Source organism: Cydia fagiglandana, chromosome 25 (genome assembly GCF_963556715.1).
Source record: "Cydia fagiglandana chromosome 25, ilCydFagi1.1, whole genome shotgun sequence".
Classification (NCBI taxonomy): domain Eukaryota; kingdom Metazoa; phylum Arthropoda; class Insecta; order Lepidoptera; family Tortricidae; genus Cydia; species Cydia fagiglandana.
The window spans coordinates 3,670,194-3,683,269 of record NC_085956.1 but is presented as its reverse complement, the minus strand read 5'-3'; the positions used below and the strand labels follow the sequence as shown (position 1 = coordinate 3,683,269).

Here is a 13,076-nt window from a genome sequence, read left to right as displayed (position 1 = left end):
CGGTTTTTTCTCTTCTTTCCGCCTGCCAAATAAAAACAAATTACGACTTATAATTTTTTCAGAAAAAAATAAAAACAACGCGATCAAAGTTATATTGAGAATGGGGTTACTTTGAAACCACTTATTTTTTTGCTGGCAATCTAAAGTAGACCCGCTAAAAAGCCCGCAAAAATAAAAAAATAAAAATCGGTTAAGTACTTTTTAAGTTATTTATATTTTTAAGGTGTGGGGTTACTTTGATATCATACGAAATGATACAAATTAGAAAATTTAAGCGCTTATTTACTATAAATAACGTAGGAATTTAACTTATCATCCCACTTAGCAACAGATTTTTGAATTGCAAGCTTTTCCGTTTCAGTAAATTTGGTCTGTGCACCCGGGTTTTTGATATGTTACCTTTATACTTATTGTATAAAGTTTTATACAAAATATTGTGTGCTTTCGATGTGGCACAAATAGATTTTGTGCCAATGTTTGCGAATGCATCATTAAGTTGTTCTTCTTGGTATTTTTTGTAGTCTGGTTACCCGGTATTATTTTTTGTAGTCTATGGCATTATTTCTATAAAAAATCAATGCATATTTATTTATTGTAGAAGTAATGCCATGGTGGGCTGGTGGCCTTACGCACGTATAATAAAACACCTAAAGCAAAGCCGCAGGATAAAATTTAGCCAAATTCCACCCAGAAACTTAATTCCATACGACAACGGTATGGAAGAAACGGGTAAAAGAATATTTATAATCAGATAAGCAGTTCCAGAGATCAACTCCTAGATACAAATTTATAATTCTATAACCTCTAACTCTTCCACTGACTCAAACGATGCCTATTTATTACATTATTATTGAAAAAAATACATAAAAAAAATCGTAAGCTGCCAAAATTATTCTTTAATATTTTGATCAATTTCACCACGTATAAGTGATCAAAGACACCCCGACCCCTGGATTCCCCGGCTACGTGCGCATGTGGAGGTTGTCGAATTCTGGTATTTTTTTGTATAAACTCGCGAATCAACACTGATTAACGTAAGACAGTATAAAATTACATGTATCAATCATTGACACAAATAGAGTCAAAGTTTTTCAACCAATAAAATCAGGAAGAAAAGCGTACCCGCCATTAATATTTTTTTTGTAGGCGAAATAATAATATTACACTCGCATCCGCTTACTACGCGGTGAAACAATTATCAGTGTTGCCAATAAAGAAAAAAATACTGCGAAGTTTTTGTTCAACTCGTTAAAACAAAGACTTTAGTAGCGGAGAGAAGTTGCTATCAAAGTCGACCCGCAAATCAAAGTAACCCCGGTTTACGGTAGTTGTCCTCATCCAGTCTATATTGTTTATTTGTCTCTACCATTACTAAACCATTTCTATAACCTTTCATACTTCCGAAATAATGATAAGAACTATCTTTACCAAGCACGTTTTTCATTACATTTATTTAAAAACTCATTCAATTATTTACCTTATTTCACAACAATAATGTATGAAATTGAATTTCCAATCGTAGTTTCTAAGGAAATCTTAATGCGACAACATTATGCCACAATTGCTATTGCATGGATGGCATAATGCCACAGTGACACAGTTTAATATATGCTATTGCTTTATACTTTGATAATATGACATATATATGACATGCGATGGTTAAAACCATTTCAGTGTCATCAAAATGACAGGCCTGCGTTTCGCCGTTTTTTTCTGTGTTTTAATTATTCAGGTATTTGATTTTCTATTTTTCCCAATTAATAATTTAATTGTTGTACAGTTTACATTAAATTTCATTGTTTAATCGAGTTAAATGGCTTTTATAAACCTTTAAAAATAGTCGCTTTTCTCTTTACAAAATTCAGTTAAATGTAATTTACTACAATTGGGTATTTAACTGCTAACTAGTCGAATCAGTTTCTTATTTCGAACTTTCAAAACGATGTGCTACTATGAATTTTATATGAAACACTAGCATGTGACGTCACGTTCTAATTACCTACTCTTTATAGTTTTATACGGGTTTTAAAATAGAAATTGTGTCTAAAAATAACTGCTGTCTACGTTTCTCTATTAATCTTCTGGTGCTTTATTTCATGCATGGCGTAAAATAATTTATTTTAAATACAGTTAAATGCCCTATTCAATTATTATCTGCTCCACCACGTATAACAGCCGTTGGATAAAAATTTCAATAACCCCTATTGCAATGAAACGGGTGAAACGATTTTGATAAAATATCAGAACCAGACAAGAGCAAAGCTCTTAAGTTATGATGATGATGATGATCAGAACCAGCGCTAGATAATCTGCTTTCAAATAAAACAAACCGCATCCAAATCGGTTTACCCGTTTAAGAGCTTCGGTGCCTAAGACATGTGTAGTTAAACTTATAACAACTCTCTTTTTGCGTCGAGAGATAAAATAGTTTGAATTTGGAATTTTATGCAAAAAAGATGCGGTTATCCAAAATAGCTGTATTAATATTATACTACAAATTTAGTGCATATTTATTTTCCATCGTATTTTCTCGGAAACGTTCATTTTGTCATGTTTTGTATTGTTTTGTATTTTTTTTGGTATATTACTTTTTGTACCGAGACTGACTGGAATAGCATGACACGTTCGTACGTTTCCGTGAAAATACGATGGAAAACAATTATACACTACATATGTATTGTATTTTGTATTTTTTTTTCAGAGAGTTGCAAGCCAAAGCTGCAACTGCCAAACGGAGTTATGCATATCCATAGATGACTTGATGAAAGCACTGAATAATGGACCCGGCATCCCAGGCCTCATAGAAACCAACCAAAACCAATGCGGATGTCAACCACCCTGCCAACAACCCTGTCAACCATCCTGCCAAAACAGCAACCAGCCGAACCTACCTCAACAAAAAACAAGCTTCGCGATAGGCCAACCTACCTTCTCGATTTCCGGCTTTAATCTTGGCAACCAAGGTCAACCTCAACCTGCTCAGATCAGCCAACCTAGTCAATTTAACAGTCAATCTCTGCAAATTAACCAACCTAGTCAATTCAGTGGTCAATCTCTCCAAATTAACCAACCTAGTCAATTCAGTGGTCAATCTCTCCAAATTAACCAACCTAGTCAATTCAGTGGTCAATATCTCCAAATTAACCAACCAAGCCAAAGTCAATCTCTTCAAATTAACCAACCAAGCCAATGTGGTTGTCAATCTCTTCAAATCAGCCAACCTAGTCAATGCGGTTGCCAATCTATCCAGCTCAGTCAACCAAGCTGCGGTTGCCAAAATCAGCAGTTAACTATTTCAAATCCTTCTATCTCCTTCCAACCTATTTCAATTGGACAAAGTCAAGCTCAAAAGACTCAGCAAACTACACAGATCATAACAGAAAGTGTCCCAAGCTGTTTAATCCCAGCAGCACTGTTACAAGCACCTCCTTACGGTATAATCTTTGCTGGTGATAACCTGCTCATAGATGGCGCTGTCCAAGTTTGTGGTAACATGCCGTTTAAGAGCATTATCGAGCTGGGTGGAGTCATGCCGAGCTCAGGATCAGGGTGTGTGCAATATTCTTGCGGCGATTCGTGCGCCATTTGCGCGTAAATTATACGTTTTTTACAATTTACAATAAAAGGTTTACAATTCTTTGATTTTTTTTTATTCCATTAGTTTTTTCCTTTGTTCCAGCTTATTTCTACAGATTACAGGCCACACATTTTTAAATAATGTAACTAAATACGGTCCCTACTAATATTACAACTGCGAAAATAACTTGTTAGGTATCTGTCTGTCTGAAATGTTTGAATCCTCTTTACGCTTAAATGTTGCACCGATTTAGATGAAATTTGGTATGAAGATAGCTTGAGATCCTAGAAAGGATATAAAAAAGTTTTTATCACACAGACAAAGTTTCTTTCTCATTTATAAAATGAGAAAGGATCTTTCCTGGTGATAACCTGCTCATAGATGGCGCTGTCCAAGTTTGTGGTAACATGCCGTTTAATAGCATTATCGAGCTGGGTGGAGTCATGCCGAGCTCAGGATCAGGGTGTGTGCAATGTTCTTGAGGCGATTCGTGCTATTCCATTAGTTTTTTTTCCTTTTCCCAGCTTATTTCTACAGATTACAGGGATTATTTTTAAATAATGTAACTAAATACGATCCCTACTAATATTATAACTGCGAAAATAACTTGTTAGGTATCTGTCTGTCTGAATCCTCTTTACGTTTAAATGCTTCACCGATTTCGATGAAATTTGGTATGAAGATAGCTTGAGCTTATAGAGCCTACCATCCTTAACATATACTTCTAGCATTGCTCTCTCCAGCTCATTATAATAAATCTGCAGCGATTTTGATAGCCCACGCAGTGCAAATAAACTTGCACTTGACTTGACTTTTCTGATCTCACTCTAGATACTTTTTATGCAAAAATGTAGTGAATAAAGTGTTTATTTTACTGCTTCGATGATTGATTTGAGAGTAAAATAGTCTTTTAAAAAGTAGAAAGTGAAATGGGTCACTAATTTCCACCATGTTTTTGTAAATTGATTATGCAGTAGTATTTATAGACGACCGGCCTGGCTTAGTGGGTAGTGACCCTGCCTATGAAGCCGATGGTCCCGGGTTCGAATCCTGGTAAGGGCATTTATTTGTGTTATGATGCAGATATTTGTTCCTGAGTCATGGGTGTTTTCTATGTATTTAAGTATTTGTATATTATATATATCGTTGTCTGAGTACCCACAACACAAGCCTTGTTAAGCTTACCGTGGGGCTTAGTCAATTTGCTTAGTAAAAATGTTCTATAATATTTATTTATTTATTTTATTTATCATTTTTTTTGCAACACTAATTCTTTCATAATTAATCATATTCTTTATTAAATTGCCAAAAAGTAGAATCAATGTAACTAAATACCTACTACATAGTTATATACACATACAGAATTACAAAAGCATTTACTGTGCAATAAATTTGCAAGTTAGGTAACTCAAAATAACAGTAACAAAATCAGTGTAACCAGATGACTTTTATATTTCATAATTATGTAGGTACCTCGCATTACCTATTTATCATACCATTTAATCTAATAAATATGTTATTTTTGCCACTTAGGGGTCATCCATTAATTACGTAACACGAATTTCTATGTTTTTGCCCCTCCCCCCCTCCTTGTCACATTTGGTCACATTTGGCAAACCCCTCCCCCCTAGTGTGACGTCACATTTTTTCTACGAAATCGCCAAATCGAATTAAGTAAGTAGGTACCTAAGTATTATTAATATTTTATCAAAATATTTTTGACGATATAAATATTAGTAATTTTATAACCCAAAACTGCTTAGGAAAGAAAATTCAAAGAATAAAAACGATTATCGTTTTAAAAACTTGTTATTTAAATGTACAGCGAATAAAATAATTAAAAAAAAATTCGGTTACTGATGAAGTTAAAGTGACGTCACAAAGTTTGTGTCTCCCCTCCCCCATGTCATGTCACAATATGTCACATTTTCTTGATTCCCTCCCTCCCCCTAAACGTGTGATGTAGTTAATGGATGACCCCTTACCTATGTATTGTTTCACTGTTTAATTTCCCTTTACCTTTTTTTAGCCCCCCTCCCTCCCTCTGACTATGAACCGCGTGTGCAAAAAAAAAGTGAAGCACAATGAAAATTCCAGGAAACTCAAAAGGTGTATGTGAAGTCCCAAACCCGCATTGGGCCAGCGTGAGGGTTATAAGCTCAAGCCCTCTCGCACATGAGAAGAGGCTGAAGAGGCCTATGAGTCCAGTATATATGTCCAGCTACTGCTAACGTATACAGGGTGGCTAAAAAATAACTGCATTCCCGCTATGGGAGGTTTTGGGATTATACTCAGCAACTTTTACTACGGGACCAGCCACGAAATCGCGAAAAAGAATTTGGCTGTTTCATATATTTTGGCTGGTCCATTTTCAATGGGAGGGTAAATTTTAATTCACGATTTCGTGGCTGGTCCCATAGTAAACGTTGCTCAGTATAATCCGAAAACCTCCCGGATGGCAACAGGAATGCACTTATTTTTTAGCCACAGTATATAAGCCATATTATTAATGTTATTTATTTTAATGTATACAGCGTCAAACAATAAACTTATTTACGAGCAAGTGTGACGTAAATACTATTAATTAATAGACATTACATAACAGAAATCTTTAATGATAACTCTGCAAATCTCAGTCACGTATTCACTGACTCATGAATGATGAAAATGTCAATGAAGCAATGCAATTTTGATTATCGTGTAATATATAAGTGGACGATCCTGGATAAGATATTATTAGATCTAAATCTAAAACAGAAGTATTAATAATCTGAATTATTTATAAATTAATTTATTTTTTAAGGAAAATGAATTATTTGCTTTACTTTTTCCAAATTGTTTTAATACAGGTAAGGTGCATTAATACTGCTTTTTAGTAATAATTTTAAAATACTTTGACCATGTTTATTTTTGTCTTAATTATGTACAGTTAGCATCAGAAGTTGCTAAGCGGGCGAGGTGTTCAAAATGATCTTGACGCGACTTTTTTGTGAAGATAATAAGAGCGTGTCAAGGTAATTTTGAACACCTCGCCCGCTTAGCAACTTCTGCTGCTGACTGTACCTAGATTTTTTAGTTAATGAATCACTAACACATTTTCCGATAGAGCCATCTAAGACTACAGCGGGCTATTTAAAGTTACTAGTTAAGTAATGATTTTATTAATAAGAAATTTAAAAATATCCCAGCCTATGGACATCTCGACTAATCTGTCTAAGATAGTCTAAGCTAGCAAGCAACGGAGTGTAGAAACGCCACCATATAGACGTTAATTTTCTATGAAAATATGACACAGTTAGACGGACTCAGGTACCCTAAGACCAAAAATGTATCTCCTCCTTTTAAGTTTTAATAACAAAAAAACTAATTGTAACAATTGAATTTAAATAATGCCTACTAAAAAAAAATTTTTTTTCAGTACACATCAGCACAAGTAATAACCCTAGGAGGGCGAAATTTCCTAAACAATCAAAACTGCGGCAACCTACCTTTAGCAACCAATTTTGCCAACAACGCTAATATTCTAGCCAATATGGGCCAACCAGGCCAACTAACCAACATTGTTGCACAGAATAATTTGGGACAAGAATATTTAATTAGCAACGCCAATTATGCTAACAACCTACCTAGCAACAATATAGGCTTGGCTAGCGGCAATATTGGGTTGGCTAGCGGCAACATTGGTTTGGCTACTAGCAATATAGGATTAAGTAATATTGGTAGTGAAGTTGTTTACAATAAAGCTCCAATGTACGCTAATGTTGTCAAACCTCCGAGGGAATATGGGATCGAGTTTTCATCAGGAGCCTTATCAGTGGGGGGCAACGTGGAAGTTAACGGGAGATTGCCTTTCAATGCCAATGTAGCCGTGAACGGGGTAGTACCGGCGCAGGGATTGGGTGAAGTTGACTATACGTGTGACAAGTTGGGTGCAGAAGAGAACTAGGGTAAATGGGTAAATTACCCTACTATATGTTAGTGTTATTATTTATTGAACTCAAATAAATGCATGTAAATTAGTGTTTTTTTTTTTAATTCACGGGCCTACAGATCCCGGTCTTTTGATAGGCTTGCGTGGGGATATAGATCCAACACGTAGAGGCCCCTTGGAGAGCTTTAATGTCATGTAGAACGCCTGCTGGAATCCGTTCACAGGCGCAACAATAAACACCCATGAACCGGTCGCAGCAGGCATTGGGACTATTGTAGAAAAAGTTAATAGTATACCGGTCTATGGATTGAAGTTTGGATGGACAATGAGACTGGGCTATTGTAGAGAAGTCCGGACATCTGCAATAACAATGCTAAAACATGTTATCGAGGCAGGTGGTGACTTGCCGCTGACTAGATGGGCCCCTGAAACTGCCGTCGCGAAGACGACCAGGAGCATTAGTGTTTTTTAATATTATCCAATTCTAGTATCATTACAACTATTAAGTAATCACTAAATATAATTAAAAGTTGCTTTAAGTGTGAGTTGTCAATATATTTTAGCAAATAAATTGTCACAATTGGCTACGAAAACAAAATAAGAACATATTAAATGACTTTCTTATAAAAATATTTCGATTTGTTTTTAACAAGCTTTTATTAGGTCGACCTGTATGGGCTGTATGTAATTATGTAATGGAATCTAAGGTAACTAATTTAACCATCTTCCAAGGATCGTAGCGTCATGAAAATTGGCAGCTGTATGTAGTTCTGATGACAATATAATAATATGGTACTGTCGAACTGATCTGATGATGGAGACAGGAGGTGGCCATAGGAACTCTGTGATGAAACAACGCAACCTAATTGTGTTAAGGGTTTTTAGAATTGTCTCGATGAGTATTAGTTGTTTGTCGTAAGAAAAGTACAGTCAGCGATAAAAGCTTGTACCAAAAAAGAAATTTTTGCCAAAAACTTATTTTACAAGTAGTCACGCTACTATTCGCGCATTCATTAAACAAGATACAAGATTTTCACAGATGATGATGTACTTATTTCTGTTGCCGCTATAACAACAAATAGTAAAAACAGAATAAAATAAAGATTTAAATGGGGCTCCCATACAACAAACGTGATTTTTGACCAAAGTTAAGCAACGTCGGGAGTGGTCAGTACTTGGATGGGTGACCGTTTTTTTTTTTGCTGTTCTTTTCGTTTTTTTTTTGCATTATGGTACGGAACCCTTCGTGCGCGAGTCCGACTCGCACTTGCCCGGTTTTTGCAATTAAGATCGAAACAATATTAGTTTGTAATTCATTAGTTAATGTGAAAAAGAAATAGTTGCCTAATAAGTTGATTATAAAACAGTTTTCTACCAGGAGCTACGTAAGTAATTAGTAATATGAGTTTAGTATTTTAGTCCTTTCTTTTTTTTTGTTGATAAACTAATAGTTTTATTATAACACAATAAATTAAACAAAATTGTAAACTACATTTCTATCTAAAATTAAAAACTAAACTAATCTAAATTAAAATAAGTCCAAAAAAACCGGGCAAGTGCGAGTCGGACTCGCGCACGAAGGGTTCCGTACCATAATGCAAAAAAAAACGAAAAGAAAAAGCAAAAAAAAAAACGGTCACCCATCCAAGTACTAACCACTCCCGACGTTGCTTAACTTTGGTCAAAAATCACGTTTGTTGTATGGGAGCCCCATTCAAATCTTTATTTTATTCTGTTTTTAGTATTTATTGTTAGCTATCACGGTTCGTAAGATACAGCCTGGTGACAGACGGACGGACGGACGGACGGACAGCGAAGTCTTAGCAATAGGGTCCCGTTTTACCCTTTGGGTACGGAACCCTAAAAAGGCCCCCGCGGCATGCTGGCAGCATCCCTCGCTGAATCGCAATACTGATGCGCTGCGAAAGAAAGCTGCCAGCTCTCTGGTCACCGGTGGTATCGACCAGCTTTTTGCACAGTTCTTTGAAAAGAATATGTGCGCTTTGGACCCCACGACCCCGGTCCTTTGTTTGTTTTCATCACTTGCGACGTTGAAGCGATCCATATTCCATAGCTTTTTATATGTGAAACGCGAGTGAATTGCCTTTAAAAACCCGTAGGGGTTGGATCAAAAACTAAGTAATTAGTCCGACTCACGCTTGACTGCATATTTCTAATAGGATTTCCTGTTATCTATGGGTAAAGACCTATTTTATGTATTTTTTCAAAAATTTAAACCCAGTAGTTTCGGAGATAAAGGTCATTTTTTGCCTATTTACTTGAATTACTTCTAAACTGTTTATTTTAAAATTATAAAAAAAAATATATTTGAGATTCTTATAATGAGCTCTTTCATTTGATATGTAACACGATATAGTTTAAAAAACCTTATTTTTTAATTTTCTCATTTACCCCCCAAAAGTGGCCCCTATGTTTAAAATTCATTTGTTTATGTTACATGTCCTTCTTTGGGTCACAATCTTACATATGTGTACCAAATTTCAACTTAATTGGTCTATTAGTTTCGGAGAAAATAGGCTGTGACAGACGGATAGACAGACAGACGCACGAGTGATCCTATAAGGGTTCCGTATTTTTTCCTTTTGAGGTACGGAACCTTAAAAAGTTCATTTTCTGGAAGTCTGTCGGTAGTGAAGTTACAGCTCAATCATAATGGTAAGTGGGTCTAATATAGCTTGCAAGATTTGACCCGAACGTATACATATTGTAATGTTTTGTGGCACAATTTTTTTATAGCCTATTTGCTGCTTGCTACTGCTGGGCCAAGGCAATTGATATAAACTCATTTATTATTTTTAGTTTTTAGCTTCTTTCAGCCTCAGGAAAATCGGGAATACGTGAATAAAATGCTTCTCGATTTTTGTGTGCACCACCTTAGTTAGCTGCCAAGTGGGGGAAGAAGGGGTAAAAATGTAAAATAAAATTTTATTTCAGAGAAGAGAAAAGTTTATTTGACATTTTATGTAGATCGGTTAAAATGAAATAATTTTAAACGAAGTCCGAAAAAATATGTGTGCGTGTGTGTGTATGTGTGTTCGTGTGCGTGTGTATGTGTGTGCGTGTGCGAACTCAATTCTATATTCGAGGAGCTTATATTCAAAACCTTTGAAAAAGTGTACGTTTTCTCCTTGGGCAAAATGGCGGCCAAACAGACTAGGGATTAGCTGAAGTGACAAATCACTTTATGCACGAGAAATCCTTGTTGACTAAATTAATTTTGCATATGATCCCGCTATAAAAAATCATAACACATAAGTTACGTAAAATTATGATTTTACGTAAGTTATGTATTATGATTATTTATTAAAATTAAAAATAGCAACACATAATGCTTCGTGACTGCATTAATATTATTGTGCCATAGTAAGTACTTATAGGTCAGTTTGTTGTCCTCCCTGGCTTTTTCAATAATCTCGACGCTCTAGAAATGTGGAGCTGGAGAAAAATTCTTGGCATAACCTGGACACAGTTCCGAACCAACCTCTGAATTCTCCAGGAACTTGGTAGGTAATTATGTAACAGCGTCTTTCTTCCATCGTCCAGTGTCGTATTCTCACTTTCTTTGGACATATTATGCGTCGAGATGATACATCTGTGGAACGACTTGTAGTGCAGGGAAAAGTCGAAGGCACAAGGCGCGGTAGGTCACCAATGCGTTGGTCAGAACTAGTCAAAAGTACATTCAATGAACCACTCCATGAATGTACAAGAAGGGGTACAGTACGGGAGGAATGGCGACGGATTGTGAAGCTTGCCACCAGCCCTGATATGACAACCACTCTGACAAGAGTGTGACGACAAAGAAGAGAGTAAGTGATTATACAATTCTTATGTATTACGTATCATTAAAAAAATGGGTCTGGGCTGGTCATGTCTGCTGAATGCCGTATGACTTGTGGGCCAAGTTAACCACAGAGTGGGAGCCCCACGAGTCTAACCGGGGAGCCGGCAGACCTCGTCGGCGATGGCGGGATAACTTGGACTCCTTCTTGAGAGGCTGGCCGGATATTGCACTAAATAGAGACTAGTGGAGGAAGAGGGGGGAGGCCTTTGGGTCACAGTGGACTCTGAATAATATATTACGAATCATAATGCGTAATACATAAGAATTTTATTAGTACTTACTATGGACCAAAATATTTATGCAGTGACGAAGCATTTTATATAGCAGCTATTTTTAATTTTCTATTCACTGATAACATCAACTTAATTTTAATTTTTTTGTGATCAAATAAGTTTTGGAATATACCTAAGCAGCTCATTTTTACTTTTTACTTTATGGTGGCTGAAAAGTCAACATATCCATACAAGAAATTAGCCAAGGAAAGTTGCGAAGAAGTCAGCTAAAGCCCCGTAGTCAGAGGTTTCTTCTTCGTCGGTACACGCCACCTGGTTCAGCAGCAACAGCATCTGCAAAATACCATTACGTCACTGCCTCAGTAACCCACAAAGGATCTTGGCCTCTGACCAGGGCCGGAATCCGCCTGACGAGTGTGAAGTTAGCAGCCTAAAGTAAGCTGCCTAAGATAACCCGGCCAAATAAAGAAGTCGAGATTTATGAATTATACAAAACAGTAAAATATACCATTTCAAGGTCAAGGATAAACTTCAATAAGCAAATAATGACTTTTCTGATGTCCTAGCCAAATGTGTGAGATAAAATGTGAAAATATTGCAACAATAACATAGGCAGCTAACTTCACAAAATTACATCCTTACAAATACGAACCAATTTCCACATGAAGCTGTCTAGATTACACATTGTGTTTGGAACCATTAGAACCGCCTTGTTACCAGTTATAAACGAGGTAAGTTTCATAAACTTTCAAAGAAAACTACTAGCCCAAACTGACTGAAAATACATATCTGCCTAAGTAAAAATTACAATTTACTGGAATTTCCACATGAAGGTGTCTAGATTACACTTTGTGGTTAGTACCATTAGAACCGCCTTGTTACAAGTTATAAACGAAGTAAGTTTCATAAACTTTCAAAGAAAACTACTAGCCCAAACTGAATGAAAATACATATCTGCCTAAGTAAAAATGACAATTTTCTGGAATTTCCACATGAAGCTGTCTAGATTACACTTTGTATTTAGTACAATTAGAACCGCCTTCTTACCAGTTATAAACGAGGTAAGTTTCATAAACTTTCAAAGAAAACTACTAGCCCAAACTGGCTGAAAATACATATCTGCCTAAGTAAAGATGACAATTTTCTGGAATTTCCACATGAAGCTGTCTAGATTACACTTTGCAGTTATTACCATTAGAACCGCCTTGTTACCAGTTATAAACGAAGTAAGTTTCATAAACTATCAAAGAAAACTACTAGCCCAAACTGACTGAAAATACATGTCTGCCTAAGTAAAAATGATAATTTTCTGGAATTTCCACATGAAGGTGTCTAGATTACACTTTGTATTTAGTACAATTAGAACCGCCTTGTTACCAGTTAAAAACGAAGTAAGTTTCATAAAATTTCAAAGAAAACTACTAGTCCAAACTGACTGAAAATACATATCTGCCTAAGTAAAAATGTCAA

At 35.9% G+C, this 13,076-nt stretch overlaps 2 protein-coding genes across 2 annotated transcripts in view; one reads left to right on the top strand and one right to left on the bottom strand.

Moving 5' to 3' along the window:
- LOC134676799 (uncharacterized) overlaps window positions 1-13,076 on the bottom strand; it is a 344,277-nt gene that overhangs the window by 101,215 nt on the left and 229,986 nt on the right. The window lies entirely within an intron of this gene.
- Window positions 6,313-7,523, top strand: LOC134676802 (uncharacterized). The gene is made up of 2 exons (XM_063535183.1): window positions 6,313-6,426; window positions 6,996-7,523. Exons 1-2 carry the CDS (start codon window positions 6,385-6,387, stop codon window positions 7,521-7,523), a joined length of 570 nt encoding a protein of 189 aa, XP_063391253.1. The 5' UTR covers window positions 6,313-6,384.

Excerpts from the sequence above, each read along its gene's own strand:
- LOC134676802 (XM_063535183.1), top strand. The coding sequence starts at position 6,385 with ATGAATTATTTGCTTTACTTTTTCCAAATTGTTTTAATACAG. Across the intron at positions 6,427-6,995 it reads TCCAAATTGTTTTAATACAG|TACACATCAGCACAAGTAAT; the intron begins GTAAGGTGCATT and ends ATTTTTTTTCAG.